At 46.0% G+C, this 18,904-nt stretch overlaps 1 protein-coding gene across 1 annotated transcript in view; it reads left to right on the top strand.

Annotated features, from left to right (window-relative positions):
• The first annotated feature begins 218 nt into the window (after nucleotides 1-218).
• ATP5PB (ATP synthase peripheral stalk-membrane subunit b) overlaps nucleotides 219-18,904 on the top strand; it is a 96,799-nt gene continuing 78,113 nt past the window's right edge. Inside the window, exons 1-3 of the mRNA XM_078644481.1 lie at nucleotides 219-363; nucleotides 13,460-13,496; nucleotides 14,219-14,364. Coding sequence (XP_078500607.1) covers nucleotides 336-363; nucleotides 13,460-13,496; nucleotides 14,219-14,364 — 211 coding nt within the window. The 5' untranslated portion in view covers nucleotides 219-335. The remainder of the gene's footprint in view (nucleotides 364-13,459; nucleotides 13,497-14,218; nucleotides 14,365-18,904) is intronic.

The raw sequence follows: 18,904 nt of genomic DNA, 5'->3' as shown, positions 1-18,904 counted from the left end.
TCAATTTTTAACAAAACTGACATTCTCTTTTTTAATAGATAAAATCGTTTGTTATACTTTGTTTTGAAAACGAATATAGCTGAAATGTAAGCGGTGTTATAAATCACTATGTTCCTGTATAACTGAATTCAATGTCAGAGAACATACTTCAACATGGCAACTCAACATATATCCTCCGAAGAGGCGCTTTTAGCCGGATCGTCCTTTCTCTATGTCCATGGATTTAGATAGCAGCCATCTTGTCTCTCCTTGGCCGGCTTGCTCAGGGACACTAAGGACACAGAGAGGTTTCTGAGCGGCCGGTGGTGACAGCGGCACTACGGAAACTTGCAGACATGTTGTCCAGGGCGGCTCTCAGTTCGGGTGAGTGATGGGGATACCTTAGTTCTTGTGAATGTTTAGCGTGAACTGGCCTCACGATTGGCTAAAGCTGCGTTCAAAGAAGTAGTTCGGAGGGCACTAGTGGGTAGAGCTTTAAGTGTAGTAATGACAGCAGTGTTGTGAGGTCCGGAGAAGGCAGTTGTGAGGGAAACAACCGGGATAAAGTTCAGAGCTCAAAATAGAGAGGGTTTAATGTGTCTGTAAGAACAGAACGTTTTGGAGTTCCTTAACTACAGTAGGCCACATGTGGTTCAGTGCTCAGAGTAGGAGCAGGGTATCCTGTACGTTAGACAGAGGAGCATTGCAAGACTCTTATCAGCAGCCTAATGACACGTTCTGGCCTAACGGCCAGAGCTGCCGACTTTGTAGTTTGGAAACCAGGGGGCATATTAACAACAGACTGCGTAAAATTTCGCAAAGCGGGCTTAGCGCTTTAATATTTATCGCCATGCTTGCGCTGTATTTACAACGCATAGCGCAATGGCAATATAAATTCCAGCAATAGCGGGGTAATCGCCGTTTTGCATGGAACATCGCTGGTTTTCCAGCGTTGTTCCTTGCAAAATGGCGATATGCTTGTTGATACGGCCATGTGGTCGTAACACAAGAATCCACCCCCCATGTTAGGTGGGGGGGTTGTCATGATTTTAACAGACGTTAGTTATTGGCGAAAACAGCAGTTTTCGGCCAAACCTAACGTCTGCTAAAATGCGTGGGCCACCATGTAAATATCGTGATGTGCATATCGGCGATATTTACAAGGTTGTACTGCCTAGTGACGCCCACTTTGCATCTCATTAGAGATGCAAAGGGAGGTGTCGGAAAAAAGGGTGCTAACATGCGCTAATGCATGTTAGCACCTTCTTGTAACTAAACTAGGGCAATATTTTTATCTCTGCATTTTTGGCTTTAAAAAAAGCAAAAAAAGCCCAGATTTGACCCTTGTAAATATGCCCCCAGGTTCGAGCCTCGGTGTCTGCTCAGCTTCGAGCATCGGCGACGACTCAACTTCCTGTGATTCTGGACAAATCACTTCATTTCCCATGCCTACCAAAAAATGATTGTATCCTTGTGTAACGTAACTGATGCTCATGTAAAGCGCTCCAATACCTTCGGGTCCATTTTGCGCTATATAAATCTACAAAAAATAATTGACGGTCAGAAAGTGCTAAACTGGGGCCAGAGGCAACTGGATAAAGGGGAGAAGGAAGGATCTAATTCAGATGGTCAGCCTTTTAGAAATGTGCCATGTAAGAGTGGACTGATGAATGTAGGGGATGGGTGCACTCCAGAAAATCACAACTCTGGCATGTGCAGGTTCGGGAGTGGTCTGTGTCTAGAACCTTGCTTCGATTATTGCAATAGTCGCTGCTCAGCATGTGCATCAAATTTGTATTTACAGTTCTTATAACACATGGACAATATGAATTCCACGTATCAAAAATTCGCCTATATTTCCCATGGGACCCTATGAGAGGTGAGATTTGCCTAATAGATGTCTGACATCGATGGAGGTATCTCTTCCTAATGCTCCTCCTATACCCCTCCCCCAAAATGAGGCAAGGAGTTTGTGGACTTCTGTTGTATTCTAGAATAAGCACCTATTGCAGCATTAAACTTTAACATGTGTAGTAATTTTGCATGCACTTTTCTTGCTTAGAACTATTACTGGATCAGTATGAGTGTTCTCCTTTAAAAAAAAAAAAGTCTGAAAAAAAGTAAATGAAGTTGCCTTCCAGCTTTATTTGTCTCTTGTAAGACAGTGTCTCCAGGACACAATGTTTAGTGTTCTCATCTTTAAAAGAAGTATTCTGAACTTCGCCAGCAGCGTTTGCCATTTAATCCTAAAACACCTCTTCACATATCCAGCCAGATTTCTCTCAAACTTCTCCACTTTCCAGGGTTTCGTATATGCATACAAATAAAACCATCTACTTCTGAGACTTCCAAGGTGTGCAGGTTCCTGTCCCTTGCTGCTTTTTTCCGAAAGTTCCAGTCAATGATCCATGACACTTGAGTGTTTATGCACTGTCCCCCTGAGGATCGTTGATAACATTTTGAATTTGTTGTCTGGGAGTGCATGAATTTCTTTCCCAGCTGTGATACCCATCTCTCTAATGCCATTACAATCCCTTTTAATGTCATTTCTTGGAGTTCAGATCAGGTGTGTTTTTATTTATTCTATGTGGAATCATCATCATCATGCCAGGGGCATTGGGCCAAACGTCTCAAATGTATGTAGACACCTGTTCTGACAGTCCTCATTGTTTGTGCAATGCACCCTCCTTGGAGAAAAGAAAAGTGCCTTTGTCCCCTCTTTCTGGTATCTCTTAGAGGTATTCAGTATTGTGTTAATTGTATTAAAATTCAATATCCTGTTTTGAAATAGACACCACTTACACTTGTACTGCTTGAGAAAATGATGGCCGCCACATGGGACTGATACTATACTGCTCACCCACGTCAGCAGCAAGGGCGGTCTGTGGTGTTCCTTTGCTCTACTATTGTGGGGGATTTGTGGCAACAGTAAGGGTTTTGACCCGAGGGGACTTCATCCCCCAACCAGTAGTGCGCCAGGAGGCGCGTTTGCAGACTGGTTGAGAATGGGGACGTTCCTCTGATGAGGACTGAGCAATCCCGCTGTGGGGGACGTAGCTGTGGCAACTATAGAAGTTCTTGACCCCCTACGACCCTTAGCAGCCAAGGGGACTTCATACCACAAGGAATAGTTCACCAGGAGGCGCGTTTGCCGAGTGCTTGAGAAAGAGGGCGGGCCTCTGTCTGACCAGTACCTCTGTGGGGGATTTACTTGTGGGTGTTATTTGACCCTGGGGAGGTGGTGGTCTTCATGTTCCCCTTCACCTTCCATAATCTCTTTAGCGCCTGGGAGGAGGTGGTCCCTGGGGCTCAGTGAGCTTTATGTGCCTCCTCCTTTTTAAACTAAATAAATACCTGGGGCTGTATTCAAAACAAGCGCCCTCTCCTCAATCCCCCCCCTCCCCCAGATGGTTGCCAACACTTCCTGGTTGAAGTGTTGGCAGTCAATCAGATCTCCCTATTAGATCTGTGCTTAGTCTCCGTCCAGGTATCCTTATTTGATTTCCCTTAAAGTTCTCAACAACTACTGAACAGATTTACATCTGATAACTGAACCAAAATGTATCTTCCTATCAAATTTGGTGCAACTCAGTCGTGTTCAACCTCCTATGGGAATTAACATGGGAAATCATATTTCTTTCGACCCCCTCCCCCTTTTGTCTTGGCCCCCGCTTGATGGATCACCCTGAAACTTTGCATGCACAATAAGTCGATGACACTTTTGGGAAAATTTTGTGAAGATTCGTCAAACAGCACCAAAGATATTGGCAAGTCGAAAACTCCTTTTCTATAAAAACATGGTCCTAACTATAACTACCTACTAGTGACCATTGCAGTAGATTATAGATATATAGTATCTGCACACAATGTTGTTTCCTTCACTTATATGGACTACTATGATAGTGTGTGCTTTATAACACCAACAACATTTTTGATTTTAGCCAATGTTTTTGTTGCATTGGTGAGGGCCCGGCAGCTCCCACAACAATGACGTTTTCTTTAAACTAATGTTTTGAAAAAAAAACACACATTGACAAAACCTAAAGGCTGGCAACAACTGTCTTTGCCAATGCTTGTTCATGTTTCCCATAACTGTATCAAAATTGGTTTTGCACTTATTTTCCATTATTGATTTATTTATTTATTATTTTTTTTGGGGTGGAAATTCTAGTTTTCATCAAATACATTTTACTATAGAATGCCTCAAAAAAGGTACCTAAAATTGCGTAGTTTAGCATGATGTTTTTTTATTAGTTGGTATGTTTTTTCGTACATTTCACTTTTAAAGCAAAGAGTCATCAGTATTGCTTTTAGGCTTCTGCAAGCATTTAATCAAAGAGCATTCTGATAGCATTAATGGTAGTCTCAAATTGTTAAATGTGTATGCATTTTTATACCGGAAATACTGTCAGTAGTACAAGCTGAGCTCACAGTAGTTCACCACAAGCGCTCTCCCTATTAATAAAGACGCAGCATTAATGATCCATAAATACAAGTTCTAACAACCTTGCCATATGGATACAAACCTTAATTCATCCGCAGACAATGCTTTTTCACGGATCCATAATGTTGTAATGTGATCTGGCGGCTAATGGGTTTGTGCTGTATGGGATTGGGGCTACTTGTCCAAAGGAAAATATAAGCACAAAAACTTGATGTCATTGACGCAAACCAATATTTCCAGGGCATTAGGCAATAGGAATTCCCAACCCATGACGATCTTTTTATTGGCTCGCTTCTGTTCTACCACTACTTGCTTTTCAAACGCTACTTTTTAGTTTGAACCCTCAAGACCTCTTGTATACTTGAGTACATACATGTATACTTCTTTGTGGGCTCATAGCCCGCCCACTACCTTCATTTGTCTGTTTCAGTATCCTTTAAAAATCCTTGCTTGCTAGTGGTTAAGCCTTTCTCTTAGTCCCTCCTTTTCTTCAGTTGTTTGCTCCCATGAAGCAGTGCCCAGTTTTTGTACCTTACCTCTCGACCCATTGTAGCATCTGTTTGGGGACTACTTGTTCCTTTTCATAAGAGCATTTGAACAAAACCCTGAATGTTTTCTGTTGCTCCGTGGCTGTTTCTGTAAACAGGGCTGTAAATCATGTTTTTCTCACGTTACATTTGCTGTGCATTCGAAGACCAAGGTCAAATGTTGGAGGCTGTTTTCCAAGGGCGCCTGATTTCACCCCTGCTGCCGCCACACAAAAAGAATCGTGACCACAACTATTTACATTGATTTTTCGTGTTATGCACTGAGAAAATTGCTACAGTTACGATTTTCAATGTTTGTTGTCCCAATTTAAGATGGTGGACTCTCGTCATGACATCATTAACGTCGAGACAAAGCTGTTTGTTTTCATGGGGAGGACACTTGTAAAGGTCCAGAGGGCCACACTCTGAGTAACCCTTATTTTAAAAATGTTTCTTGAACGTGGCAATAAAGGAGGACATTTTACACCGTACAGCAGTAATAAATTATATAACCACCACGGCTAGCTTTACGATCCCCATCAATACTCCTCAGCCCTGTGGCCTGCGGGGCCTCCGTTTGGGGATTCACGGATCGACTGCTCGTTCCTGTTCTCCAAGGGCATAGTTGTATGAAAAGCAGGAGTTGCGGCCGGTCTCTGGGCCATGGCGGCCGATTCAAAGTGAGCAGCATGTGGGCCAAGTGTCCAGAGCTGAGTGAGAAGGAACTTGCAGGGTTGTATGAGTTGCTCTGTTAGAGAGGCAGTCTATCTTTAATAGATAGCATGACTTCAGGTGCAGAAACAGAGCTTTAACATTTGGCAGGGCTTAAGGTACATGCACACAGCTTTAGCAGAACATCAGATGCAGGTACACAGCATGGTAGGCATGAGACTGAGTGCATGCACACTGCATTAGCAAGCAGGACAAAGACTGCGGGCACACAGGATATCTGGCATAGACAAGCTGCTATAGTATGCACGAGAACTGGCAGATCAATTCTAAGTTGGGCTGCTACAGCACTCATGTGTGATAGATGCACACAGTTACAGAAGCCCGGGATCTGTTGCAGGCACACCAGTAAGTGATCAGTTACAGTCATACTATAGTAGGACGTAGGAGTGCCAACAAAAGACAATCGAAGATTCAAAGCTAATTATAGGCCAAGTACATTAATTGCTCTGAAGTCATCTGTTTTCCCTGTTTTCCTAAGTAGCGTCTTTACTACATGTTCAAGAGTTGTTCCCTTTCACAGGCACCATTAATGGGAAACACCCTCTGTGGTAGTTTGTGAGGGGTACATTTCTAAACCAGTTAGTGTGAGCTCGTGAAAAATGCTCTCCTCTTTCTTAGCAGCCCCCTATGCACAATGAACCACGATGAATCCACATTCACCAAGAGTTTTCAGTAAGTTGGTGTGACTTACTCTTTTAGTACTCCTCACTAATTCCTTGGGTAAGCCAGGACTACTCCTAACTTGTATAGAGAAATACTTAATGAGTAAATGATAAGTACTACTATAATCAAGAAGAACTGGCCCACACCTGAAGCCTTATGTTTATGGAAAACCAGTTTTTTATGAAGACCCTATCCCACCAACCTAGTTGGTGGCATGCTTTATCATCGGGTCCCACCCATGGTGCAGAGTGCAGTTCGGGTGTGTTATGACGCCTGGACTACAGCGGAGCAGGTTTTTAGGTTTCGCCCCGCCGAAAGCTGCGCAGCAGACTTTCGCGCAGGCGAAAACTTATGAGTTACAGTATGGATGTTTGTGCCGCCTCTCTGTTCCATTGGCTAGCTCCATAAATGGAGGCTAGCCATTGGAACAGAGATCTGTCCGTCATGGCCGGACCAGATTTGTGGGCGTTCCCGACAGTTTTTCGCAATTTGCCCACGTCATGCGGCTGTAGGCGTGTGTATATATGTATATATATATATATATATATATAATTTTTTTTTGGGAGGTATTTTGTTGGTCATGCCGCCGGAAGAAGTCATCCTTGGTGAGTGCTTGCTGTCCTGTCTCCCCCCCCGCCCCCCCCTCCCGCTGTCCGTGTGCCCGTTACCGACCCCCCCCCTCCCGCTATCTATGTGTGCCCGTTCCCCCCCCGTACGTGTGCCCCCCCCCCCCGCTGTCCGTGTCTCCAGCATTGTAAATGCTTGTTTGATACTCTTAGCTGAGTTTCACAATCTGCGCCCCCTTTCCAGTATCTGCTGCACATCTCGTCCTTTTCTCGTGTTCTCTAAGAAACCCACACTGCCCCCGAGTCCGCTCTAATACATTTAGGTTGAGTGTTCGACCAGACTGCGTGGGTGTTTTTTCTCAGTGCGGTTGCCGTCATGGAACATGCTTGCTCGTCGCCTGGCCATCTCTTCCTGCCAGAGTGGTGATTACTGTTTATGTCCTTTCCGAATGGAGCATTAGTCGCAACGTTGTTGTGAACATAGTTGAAATATTCTACACATCAAAGTCAAGAAGGAAGTGCTCAGTCTTCTTTTTACCCTGTGGGTGACTCGGCTTGGACAGTCATTCATTAATAATTGTTGGTGTTTTCACGAGCTGCTTGAATGGATGTGAAGACAGAGCATGCTTATTACTTTCAATTAGCTGCCTGTTAACTTTTAACTAAAGTTTAAAGCCTTGCAAGGGTAAATCAAAGTTAATTTCTTAGAGCATTGAGTTGGGTAATGATATTAAGCATATTACAAGGCTATACAAGCATAAGATTAATTATGCATATAAATGTGCGACATTTTACTATACATATTATGCTACTTTCCATGTTTATAGTGGAAAGCGGATTCAACACCGCTGATCTCGTGTTACATACTTGCGCCTGTATAATGCATTAGGTGCCCTGTCCCACACTGCAGTCTCCCTGAACTGGGTGTGCTAGGTGCCACTGGGACAGTACTCCCTTCTACAGTCCAGGCACATCCTTACCCCTCCCTCTCTTCCTGCACGACTGACCAGCATATTACTGACTGGGGTACTAGCCCCTTGGTGGCTCTGGTCAGCCTTTCACTGCCATCCTGAGTTTGAAAGAGGGGGCAGTGATTCCCACGGCAAGCAGGTATTGTCAGTGAGTGAGTGTGTGCACACGACTGAGGGTCCTTGGGAACTCCTTGCATCCTTCAAAGCCCTCGGGAGTGCACTGGCCAGCTCTCTTTGGCTCACAATCATTGCACCAGTGCCCGAGGGTTCTCATTTCCATGTGCCATTGCCTACAAACTAATGAGGGAAGCACATTTGTGATCATGCTGTGCATATTGCTGTTACTGCACCTATTATCTCCTCAAATGGTTACAGCAACTCCCACGCGGCACACTACATAAGGAAATGCACAGGCAAGCGCGCAGCGTGGGTGCGCAGCGGGCACGCCGGCGGGGCGCCGGAGGTGCACCAGAGGTAAGCCCGTTTGCGCCCGTTCGCGCTCCAGATGCACTCCGCGCTGGACACACTGCTCCAACTCGCCTGGTGTACTCCAGGGAGGAACTTTGCTTGGTGAACAAACACCCTAGTATGGGTAAACAACTGGCCTTCCTGGCGGTCCCCCCGGTGAGTGTAAATTGCGGACTACTTAATGTCCGTTCGCTCTGCAAACATCATGCAGAGACGGCCCTTCTCATTGAATCATTGCAGTTGGATATTATGTTTCTGACTGAAACTTGGACTTGAGCGGAGAGTAGTGTGGAGCTCGGCTGGGCTTGCCCGTCCTGTTATTCAATCAGGCACATCACGCAAGCCACTGGGAGGGGCGGTGGAGTGGGCTTCATTTTTAAGGACTCACTAACGCTCTCACATCTTGAAGTTAAACCGGTCATGGGCTTTGAGCTCATGGGCTTCTCTCTGAAAGATCAGAGTGGAACACTGGTTGCGGGGCTACTTTATCGTCCTCCTGCCAGTGTGATATCAGCTCTTCAAGATCTGATAGATCTGATCTACGATCTATCTAATTCTCACGCCAGGTTTTTAATCTTGGGTGACTTTAATCTATGGCCCAGTGGTCCTTATGATTCTGCATATCGAGAATTCTGTCAAGCATGCAATAATCTTCACTTCACGCAGCTTGTGTCCGCCCCTACCCATGCAAAAGGTTATACTTTGGATATGGTCTTTGTAGTTGAATCGCTAGTCTCGATCAAGGAGGTAGCGGCTCAATGCTGGACAGATCATGCACTGATCCATTTTTCCATCCTTTTACCAGCTGGATCGCTGAGTAATAGCGTCCCGGGCAGGCCTAAACTTAGCAGGCAATGGTCTCGGCTATTGAAGGGCTCTAACTTACCCACGTTACTGCCTGGGGTCTTTTCCTTGGGTCAGAATGTGGAGGAGAGCTACTCTAGTCTCTGCCAGCAGATCCTTGAGTCGCTCAACAAGGGGATTCCAGTGCGCAGGGTGAAAGATAAGCCGTCAAAAGCCTCTCTAGTGATCTTCTCCAGCAGAGACTTCGCTGTAAACAGGCGGAGCGGGTCTGGAGAAGGCACTATCTGGAAGCAGATAAGCTGCTCTATAAAGTACAGATTAGGGTGGCTAAGGCCAAGTTCTTAGAGGATACCTTGGCTAAAGCATGCAGCAAGTCCCAACCCTTATTCAAATAAGTTAAAAACCTCTCGCGCCCAGCCTGCGCTTCATCTGCCATTCCGGCTTCTCAGGAGCTATGTGACTCCCTAGCCTTGGCGTTTGAGGATAAAATAAAAATCATCCTGAATGGACTTTCGGCCTCCAATTTGACCAGCCCCCTCGTCTCTTGTTCTTTGGAACCGGTCAGCATAGCGACTCGGGAGGCCCTTGAGGAGGAGGCAGTACAGCCTCGGCTGACCTGCTTTCCTACTCCTTCTTTGGAGGATTTCTGCTTGCTGGCCAATGGCGTTTCATCTGGCTCCCCTTTAGACCCTTTGCCACATAAGTTCTGGAAGCTGTTTCAGGGGGAGCTCTTTCCGCCACTCCATTCCATCTGCTGCCAGTCCCTTGTCACGGCCACGGTCCCTGATAGCTGGAAACTGGCAGTGGTTACTCCCCTGCTAAAGAAGGCCACCTTGGACCCGCTGTGCCCGGCCAATTATAGGCCCATTTCGCTCTTGCCTTTTTTTATAAAAATCTTAGAGAAATTGGTCACTAGGGTCCTGTCCAGCTTCCTTGAAACCAACGACTTTCTGGACGTGGCCCAATTTGGATTCAGGCCGGCCCACGGCACGGAGTCTGCTTTGGTGGCCGTTTTGGACGACCTGCGTTTGCGCGTCAACATGGGAGGAGCGGCCTTTCTGGTGGAGCGGCCTTTCTGGTGCTACTCGACATGTCGGCCGCGTTCGATACGGTTGACCATGCGGTGTTACTTGGCAGGCTCCGGGAGTCCGGAGTGACCGGCCTGGCCCTGGACTGGCTGGCCTCATACCTCTGTAATAGGCAGCAATCTGTGGGCTTGCCGCCTTTCCGATCAGTCGTAAAAGATGTGAATCAGGGTGTACCGCAGGGCTCTGCAATCAGCCCGATTCTTTTTAACTTATATCTTCGCCCTCTAATAAGTTTGATTAAGTCATTTGGCATTTCTGTCATCAACTATGCCGATGACACTCAACTTATTTTTTCTTTTGAGGGCAGGGAAGCGGTTTCTATGGAATCTTTTCACCGCTGCATGACTGTAACGGCGGACTGGTTGCGCCAGAACTCGCTCCAGTTCAATGGAGCAAAGACCGAAGTTCTCCATTGCTCACTGGACCGAATGCCCCGTCCCTTACCCGAGTGGTTTTGGCCTTTCTCTACTCTAGGCACCGTAGCAGCGGCAGAATCAGCCCGCAACCTAGGCGTCCTGTTCGGGCCTTGCCTCCAGCTGGATGCCTTTGTTAATAAAACCACGGCGACTTGCATGCTACTGCTCCGCACGTTACAGAAAATTCTTCCGCTACTTCCCCCCCCCTCGGCAAGGACGGAAGCAGTGCGTAGTATTATCCTCAGTAGATTAGACTACTGCAACGCACTGCTTCTAGGGGCCCCCCAACACCTTGCTCGCGAAGCTGCAGCGGGTGCAGAATATGGCAGCTAAACTGGCTCTTTCACGACCACGGTCTGCCTCGTCCTCTCTTGCGCTCTCGGATCTTCATTGGCTTCCTGTTCGAAAACGCATCTGCTTTAAATCCTCCTGTCTGGTTTTCAGAGCTCTGCACGGGCTGGGTCCAGTGATGCTGCAAGATCTATTCTCCTGGTACTCTACCGCCAGATCTTTGAGATCCTCTTCGACATTCCTGGTCACAGTCCCCAGGATAAAAAGGGGGAGGATGGGCGGCCGCTCTTTCAGCTTTACGGCCGCCAAACTATGGAATTCCTTACCGATGTCTTTAAGGTGCAAGCAGGATCTTTTGTCTTTTAAAAAGGATCTCAAAAGCTACCTCTTCCCGAGAGCAGCGTAGTTTAACATCTGTAGGTAATGTTTATGGTCGAAGCGCCAGGATACCCTTTGGGTGACAGCTGCGCTCTATAAGTATGCTTACAATTACAAGTAATATGTGCTTTGTGGGGCTCACAGTGTGTGGGAGGGGCTCGCAGTGTTGGGGGGGGGGGCTCTGTGTGGGTGTGTGGGGGGGCTACTGTACCCACGGAATTAATATGGCACGGGTCCAGTGCCCGAGAGTTCTCATTTCCATGGGCCCATGCCTACAGACTCATGAGGGAAGCACATTTGTGATCATGCTGTGCATATTGCTGTTACTGCACCTATTATCTCCTCAAATGGTTACAGTAATATGTGCTTTGGGGGGCTTGCAGTGTGTGGGGGGCTTGCAGTGTGTGTGGGGGCTTGCAGTGTGAGGGCGGCTCTGTGTGGGTGTGTGGGGGCCATGTGTGTGTGGGGGCCCTGTGTGTGTGGGGGCCCTGTGTGTGTGGGGGCCCTGTGTGTGTGGGGGCCCTGTGTGTGTGGGGGCCCTGTGTGTGTGGGGGCCCTGTGTGTGTGGGGGCCCTGTGTGTGTGGGGGCCCTGTGTGTGTGGGGGCCCTGTGTGTGTGGGGGCCCTGTGTGTGTGGGGGCCCTGTGTGTGTGGGGGGGGGCTCTGTGGGTGTGTGGGGGGGGGGCTCTGTGGGTGTGTGTGGGGGGGCTCTGTGGGTGTGTGTGGGGGGGGGCTCTGTGGGTGTGTGGGGGGGGGGCTCTGTGGGTGTGTGTGGGGGGGGGCTCTGTGGGTGTGTGTGGGGGGGGCTCTGTGTGGGTGTGTGGGGGGGCTCTGGGTGTGTGTGTGTGTGTGTGGCTCTGGGTGTTTGTGTGTGGCTGGCTCTGTGTGTGTGTGTGTGTGTGGCTGGCTCTGGGTGTGTGTGTGTGTGGCTGGCTCTGGGTGTGTGTGTGTGTGGTAGTAATTGCTGTCTGCTGAGCTCATCCATAGGGTACAATAGGTCTCACATTTGCAAGAGATAAAGCTAATGGCAATGTAAATAACAATACCATTTATTTATCTGTTTTCAAAACCAGCACATAAATACAAATGTTGTCATTTACAATGCCAATAGCTCAAACTTTTCCAAAGGCGAAACCATTGCATTGTAAATGCTTGTTTGTGTGTGGTATGGTGCAGTGAAATTGATATTAAAACTGCCTATTGGGTCCCTTTTGTGAGTTAAATTTTAATGATGGGCCCTATGGCGGGGTTAAAATAGAAAAGTGTGGATATGTGTAAAGTTTATGATTATGACTCCAATATCCTGAAAATAGGTCTATGTTTCAGCCAGTCTTTAACATATGCTGGCTTTCTTCAGGACCTGTGGAGTGGGGTGTGTTAAACACCGTGTATTGGTCAGGTTGAGTCTGCCTAGCCAAATATGTGGAAAAAAGTGTTGCACGTGCTAAGGTGTGATTGAATGAGAGATAGGAGGGAGACTAGTTGTATCCTCCTTGTTATGCTCTTGCGGATTCATGCTGTACATGGCGAATTTACCATAGTTTGTATGGCATATGTAGGAGGATACAACTAGTCTCCCTCCGGTGAAAACCCCTAAAAAATGCAAGTTAGTAGGTTTGCACAGATTCAAAAGGGCATTCCAACCCTGGACCTGTTGCTTACCTCTACCTCCAATCCCAGTGTGCAGATCTTGTGGAAAGATGGCAAAATAAGGGAATTACTAGTATTCAGACTTGACTATAGTATGCGCTGTGGCATAATCGGAGAGGCTATTATCAGAGCTCCTTTATAATGAGATTACTGTCATAATTTGTCGGCGCACTACAAGGCACCAAAGGAACAAGTGGATTATGTTACATGACTAGTAGATTTCAGAAGCAACCTGACCCATGGACAAGTAGAAATTTCAATAAATTCCACACCCCTGCTTAGGTTTTAACTAAGTGAGATCAACTGTATTATGTTGAACAAATGTTCTTGTTGGAGTTCATGGGGTGACGATTTTATCAACTAAGAACCACTCAACATAAATCATGTTCCTTACACCTTGTGCCGATTTTGAAAAGATAAACTTGCAAATTGAAGCAGTCTACCTATGACATGCAGTTCTGAATGTTATTTCTTCTGTTGCAGCTTCTGCCTTAAAAGTCTCTGTGCCCCTCAGTATCGGGTAAGTGCAAATTTTTATCTTTCTTAAACTGCTGACTACATTGCCAGATGCACACTTCGTAATTATTCTTTGAACCTAGGTGTTTGACTTTGGCAGTACAAAAGCTCCTTATCTCCTATTTTGAAACGAGTCAAAGAAACTGTAAGCCTGTTAGTATAATGTAACCATGCTACCACTCATTATGGGTGACCGCCATGTTACATGCCTTTTGGCAAGATTAAAGTTTTCCCTGTATTTACTTAAAGGTACCTCACGTAGGCATGATTAATCTGTGTTAAAAAATATTTTGTTCAAAAGACCAGTGTGACTTTAAGTTGTTAACGTAAAACGTGCTCTGCCACAGCCTTCAGTGACTACTTTTTGAAATTTCCGAAGTTTTTTTGAGAAGTAATTCTTTAGTAATGTTTCATCCCAGCTGATCTCTAGCGAGTTTAGGAACCAGATGTATTAAGACCAAGACATGATTTGAACTACAATTTTTTACAGTCAGACTTTTTCTCACTTCTTTGTCCTTCCTTACCCCTTTTATTTGAATAGAACATATGAACTATAAAAAAAAAAGGCACTTTCACTCTTGATCCATAGAAATAAACATCTGAGTAATAGTCTACACCGGTTGACACAATCATGCCATCAATACTGAAAAATATTTTGCCGATTTTTATCTTCACAATAATAGAAATACCATACAACTAACAGATTAATATTTGCCATCCATGTAGATTGTTGCATGCTTCAAGACCACTTCACACTGGCCAGCAACGTTTGGCTCCGTTGCCACCACTTCCGGAGAAAGGAGGCAAGGTCCGCCATGGACTGATTCCAGAAGAATTATTTCAGTTCCTGTATCCCAAAACAGGAGTTACAGGTTTGTTGCCCAATCATTTCTTAAAATTATGTTCATATAGCAAAGCTAGGTCGTTAAAAAAAATATTTTACACACTGAATGTTTGCAGTGAGAGAAAGAAAAGCTGTTACTTAAAGAATAACAAATCAGCATTTGCCCTGCCTTGTGCCTTATGAAAATGTAAAAAAGGAAATAGATTTGTTATATAACAGCATGTTTAAAGTGGATTGTACTTTAGTATTTTCTCTTTTCTCAGGGTATGGTATTTAATCTATGGATTTGGATTTAACCTTTTAGTGTGTATTGTGTATTTTGTTCTTATGAAATTGGTTGGGCAATGCTCCTAGTCATCCTCTATACTAGCTCTCATCAAGAGTGTTGCCAAATATAGGAGATTTACTGACCATCTACCCTTAAGTTATCTGAAATGCAGTCCTCCCATGAAAAAATGCATGTCAGCTTGCCAAACATTTACATGAACATTGTAGCACCAGGCATTTCACTTACCGCAAATTTGAAAGTGACACTTTTCAAAAATATAGTTATGAGACAATCAACATAAATGTAGAACAGACTTTCAGATTGTATTGCCCACCCCCAATAACCACGTTACTTCACCACTGTGTGCTATGTTCCTCTATGCTTCATACATACTGAAAGGCATGCAAGAAAGAGAATTATTGTTTTCAGTTCAACTTGGCAACACTACAACATGGAGCATGAAATTGGTTACGTCAAAAGAAAGGATACGAGGAGGGAGGTGAGGATTATGGTTCTCTTTCTTTACTGGCATATAAATGGTAGCCAATCATATATTTAGTAAATAACATTAACATACTACAAATCCCATGAAACTATATGACCACACCACCCCTAAATATGTCCACTAATCATAGTAACCTTAGAACCATCAAAACTGAGAGATGCCTTCTTTCTGCTTCTTTGCCAATAAACAAGAGTCCAGATGTTCAACAATTCCGATTATTAAGCTCCAGTCATTTACTGTTGCCATCGAACGAAGATGGCTAGCCTCCAAAATATCCAAGTCTGCTGGGCCTCCTTTCACTTCTGTTTCTGCTCAGTACCTGAAAAGGCAATGAGGAATAAATACTCTCCGGTAATAAACCGGGACAGAAAACAAGAAATGCATTATACATAATTGTCAGTAAGGCCCAAATCCAATCCATGGGCATAAAAGCAGATCAAAACTTATAATTAGAGACCTATAACTGAAGACTTATAAGTCATACCTCGGTAGGATAATCCTTGCCTCAGTGCCTTTAATAGAATCTAGAAATCTTGTCTTGAAAGCTAGAAATGTTTTTATTCTATGTCCAGACCGGAGGCTCTGATAAGCTTATCTGCCACTGTACTAGCCACATGCACAAGAATCTTATAATAGGATTGCTTCAATGTAGACTCAGAGGACCAGTCTGCAGCTTTTAAGATATCTTCGAATCTGGAACCCAACATGTAGGAGACTGGCTTAGTATATGCTGCTCACTTACGTAAGTGTAGCACTCTGCGCTAATCCAGACAACCCTTATGGTGATTTTAGTGGTCTTAGACAACCATAGAAAGCTCTCTAAGTGGTAACTGTGGAGAGCAGCCCACAGGCTTAGTCCAGAAGGAGTGTAAAGCAGCTTGTTTCACCAGTACTTAGTCTTATAGTGTAGGTTAGGGAAAAAAGCACTACACAGTGTAGTTATAAAAATATCTATTTATTATAAACACTCACTAACACTACCCGGAGATATATCCAGAAACACTCAATACTTTTATAATAGAACACGTAAGTAGCACAAATACACAGTGGCCACCAGGGGGAGATCAAACAATATACTAAAATTGTGGAATGCGAACCAGAACTGGCCCCAGAAGACGTAGAGTTGTTCCTATGAGCTAAGGAACCACTCAAGGTGAGTATCTAGGAACTTCATGGAGGCCGTGTGCAGAGTGGGAACACCACTGCGTGCTCAATACAAGTCAATGAGTAAGTTGCGGTTGCAGTTTTAAAGAAAGAGGACCCTTTGCAACAGACCCCACAGACACCCCGTGGAAGATGGAGGTTGGAGAGTCACAACACCTGTGGATACCCGGATACCTACGCCAGGGAAGCCGGGTGCAAAGTGACGTCGGAAACCACCGTAGACCACAATGGAGGAGTTCAGAAAAGATGACGCTGGCGAAGAAGACGAGTCTAGTGGAGCCCAAAGGTGGATTAAAGACGAGGTACCTGCAAGCAGAGGGGACCGAGTCTAGGCCGCTCAGGAGTTAGGAGGAACAGAGGACAAATGCCCACCGATGTCGGAGCTGCAAGTGAGTTGACGGTGCAACTGAAGTTGCAGCTGTGGAAGACCAGGAGCTGTTCACGAGTTGTTCCATGTCGAATGTCAAGAGCCAGGGAGTCCGTGTCTGGCAGGGGCACTAACAAGCCATGGCAACGGGAACCAACATAGTAGTTGAAGAAGGTGCAATGTAGGGGACCAGCAAGGTCCAAGTAATTCACACAAGCAGGTGAGTCAGAGCAGGCCCCGAGCAAGCAGGGGAGCCCACTAGAAAGAAGACCCTCAAGAGGACCCACGGGCCGCAGGCACAGGATTCTCAAGAGGACCTAGAGCAGCTAACCAAAGGATGAAGGCCCAAGGTGGAAAGGATGCGGGATAGGCGAAGATCTTGGCTGCAGGAGATGCTTGAGGCTAAAGCTTCTTGGAGCCCGAAGATCTGAGTCAACAAGCCTTGGCAACGGCAAGTCGACACGGTGCACAGGAGTACTTATCTAGCTGTTCCGACGAGGGATACTGGCATCAAACTTGCTATGAAGACAGTGCAGTCCTTGACGGAGTTGCAGAACCATCACCTGTGTTGCTGAACCTTTCGGAGTCCGCAGGAGCTCAGGGAAAACAGACCGGTCAGCTCACTCCAAGGGAGATTCCTTCAGGTGTCTTGGATGTCCACAGGCCTGATGAAGAACCTGTACGGAGCATGAACACAGATCTTGTAGAAGACCAGCAGGGTGACAAGACCAGGAGCAGCAATAATCTTCCCCGGTCAGTCTCGGTTCCCAAAGCGAAGTCCAGACAGTCGAAGTTGAAGTGGTATGTGATCTGAATCTTGTCACTCGACGAATTTAGGGACCCACCCAGAGGTAAGCCCTTCAGTACCCTAAGGAAAGGTTTGGGGTGATTTTGGGTCCCTCCCAGAGGAGGGACTGGACAGTGGGGAGCATACTCCCATGTCCTTTGTCCAGTTTGCACCATCGCGGGCGGCAAGTGCTCCCTGAACTGGTTTGGACTGAAGCATGCAAGGAGGGCACCAACCGTACCCTTCAAAGCAGTCTAGTGGTGCTAGCAAGCACCCCCACCCCCCGCCCCAATACACTAAGTCCTGTCTGGGAGGTGGTCACACCTCCCTGTGACAGGAAACAGATTGTCCTGCCTTCCACTGCTCAAGCTTGGCTCAGCAGCAGGACGGCAGAATCATATCTGTGGTCGGCAGCAGCCAGAGTTTGCTGTCTGGGGCTAGAACACTGGTACTGGGAGCACTGAGAGCCTCCCGGAGGAGCTTTACAGTGCATGGAGTCATACCTCCAACACCGTTTACGGTGTTGGAATATGAGGCCAACATGTTTGATACCAAACATAACAAAGTTCTTTACAGCCAGTTTATAGTTAGCCATAGCGTAATGAGGCTTGGCCACTCCATATATCGTAATGGTTGATGTACTTACAACTAGGGAGAATCGACTTCGTGGATTGTAGGGGTGTCCTGCTCTTGCAGGGGCACCCTCACACTTATAACCGAGCGCCCTACCTTCTGGATTGAAAGGCCTGCCTTAGTGGTGACTTAGAGGTTTTAAGTGCAATGGCCTCCGACATAAGGAGACTTATTTCTGTTGTTAGTGCTAGCACTAGCGTACACAGGCTGCAATGGCAGGCCCATAGTCACAATTTGAGTGGTCTTCCATGGGGGCCATAATACATGCTTCAGCCCATGGGGACCCCTGGTGTACTTATGCCCTGGGTACCTTAGTACCATATACTAGGGACTTACAAGGATACATCAGTAGCCAATATGGGGAGTATCGAAGTACTCACCGTGTCCATTTTAGAGAAGGAGCACAGAGACTGGGGTCCTGATTAGCATGATCCCTGTCAGATTAGTACGTAAAACATGACGACACCAGCAAAAAGTGGGAGTGACCATGAAAGCAAATTCTACTTTCCTACACAACATGAAGCCTTTTGAAGCCCAAGCCCCTCCGGGAGAATATGTACATCAAATACGGCCTTTGCCATTACTACCTGACCCATCTAGCTGGGGTTGCCTCTGAAAATAGCTTGAAAGGCTTCAAAATTCCTAACAGCTGACCGGTTGGCTCAAAACGCAAAGCGCTAGTACATTCTTCAAAAGCTTCATAAGTGTTCATACTCATGACTACACACAATTTAGCGTTATGTGGAAATGAAGGGTAATCAATACATCTAGTAATAGTCTTTGCACATTTGGAGCTGGAAAACGATACTCCTTCAGGGAGGGTACTCTACCTGCTAAATCCAAG

This window comes from Lissotriton helveticus, chromosome 5_1 (genome assembly GCF_964261635.1).
Source record: "Lissotriton helveticus chromosome 5_1, aLisHel1.1, whole genome shotgun sequence".
NCBI lineage: Eukaryota > Metazoa > Chordata > Amphibia > Caudata > Salamandridae > Lissotriton > Lissotriton helveticus.
The sequence above is the reverse complement of the archived record's forward strand: the minus strand, read 5'-3'. Positions and strand labels throughout refer to the sequence as shown.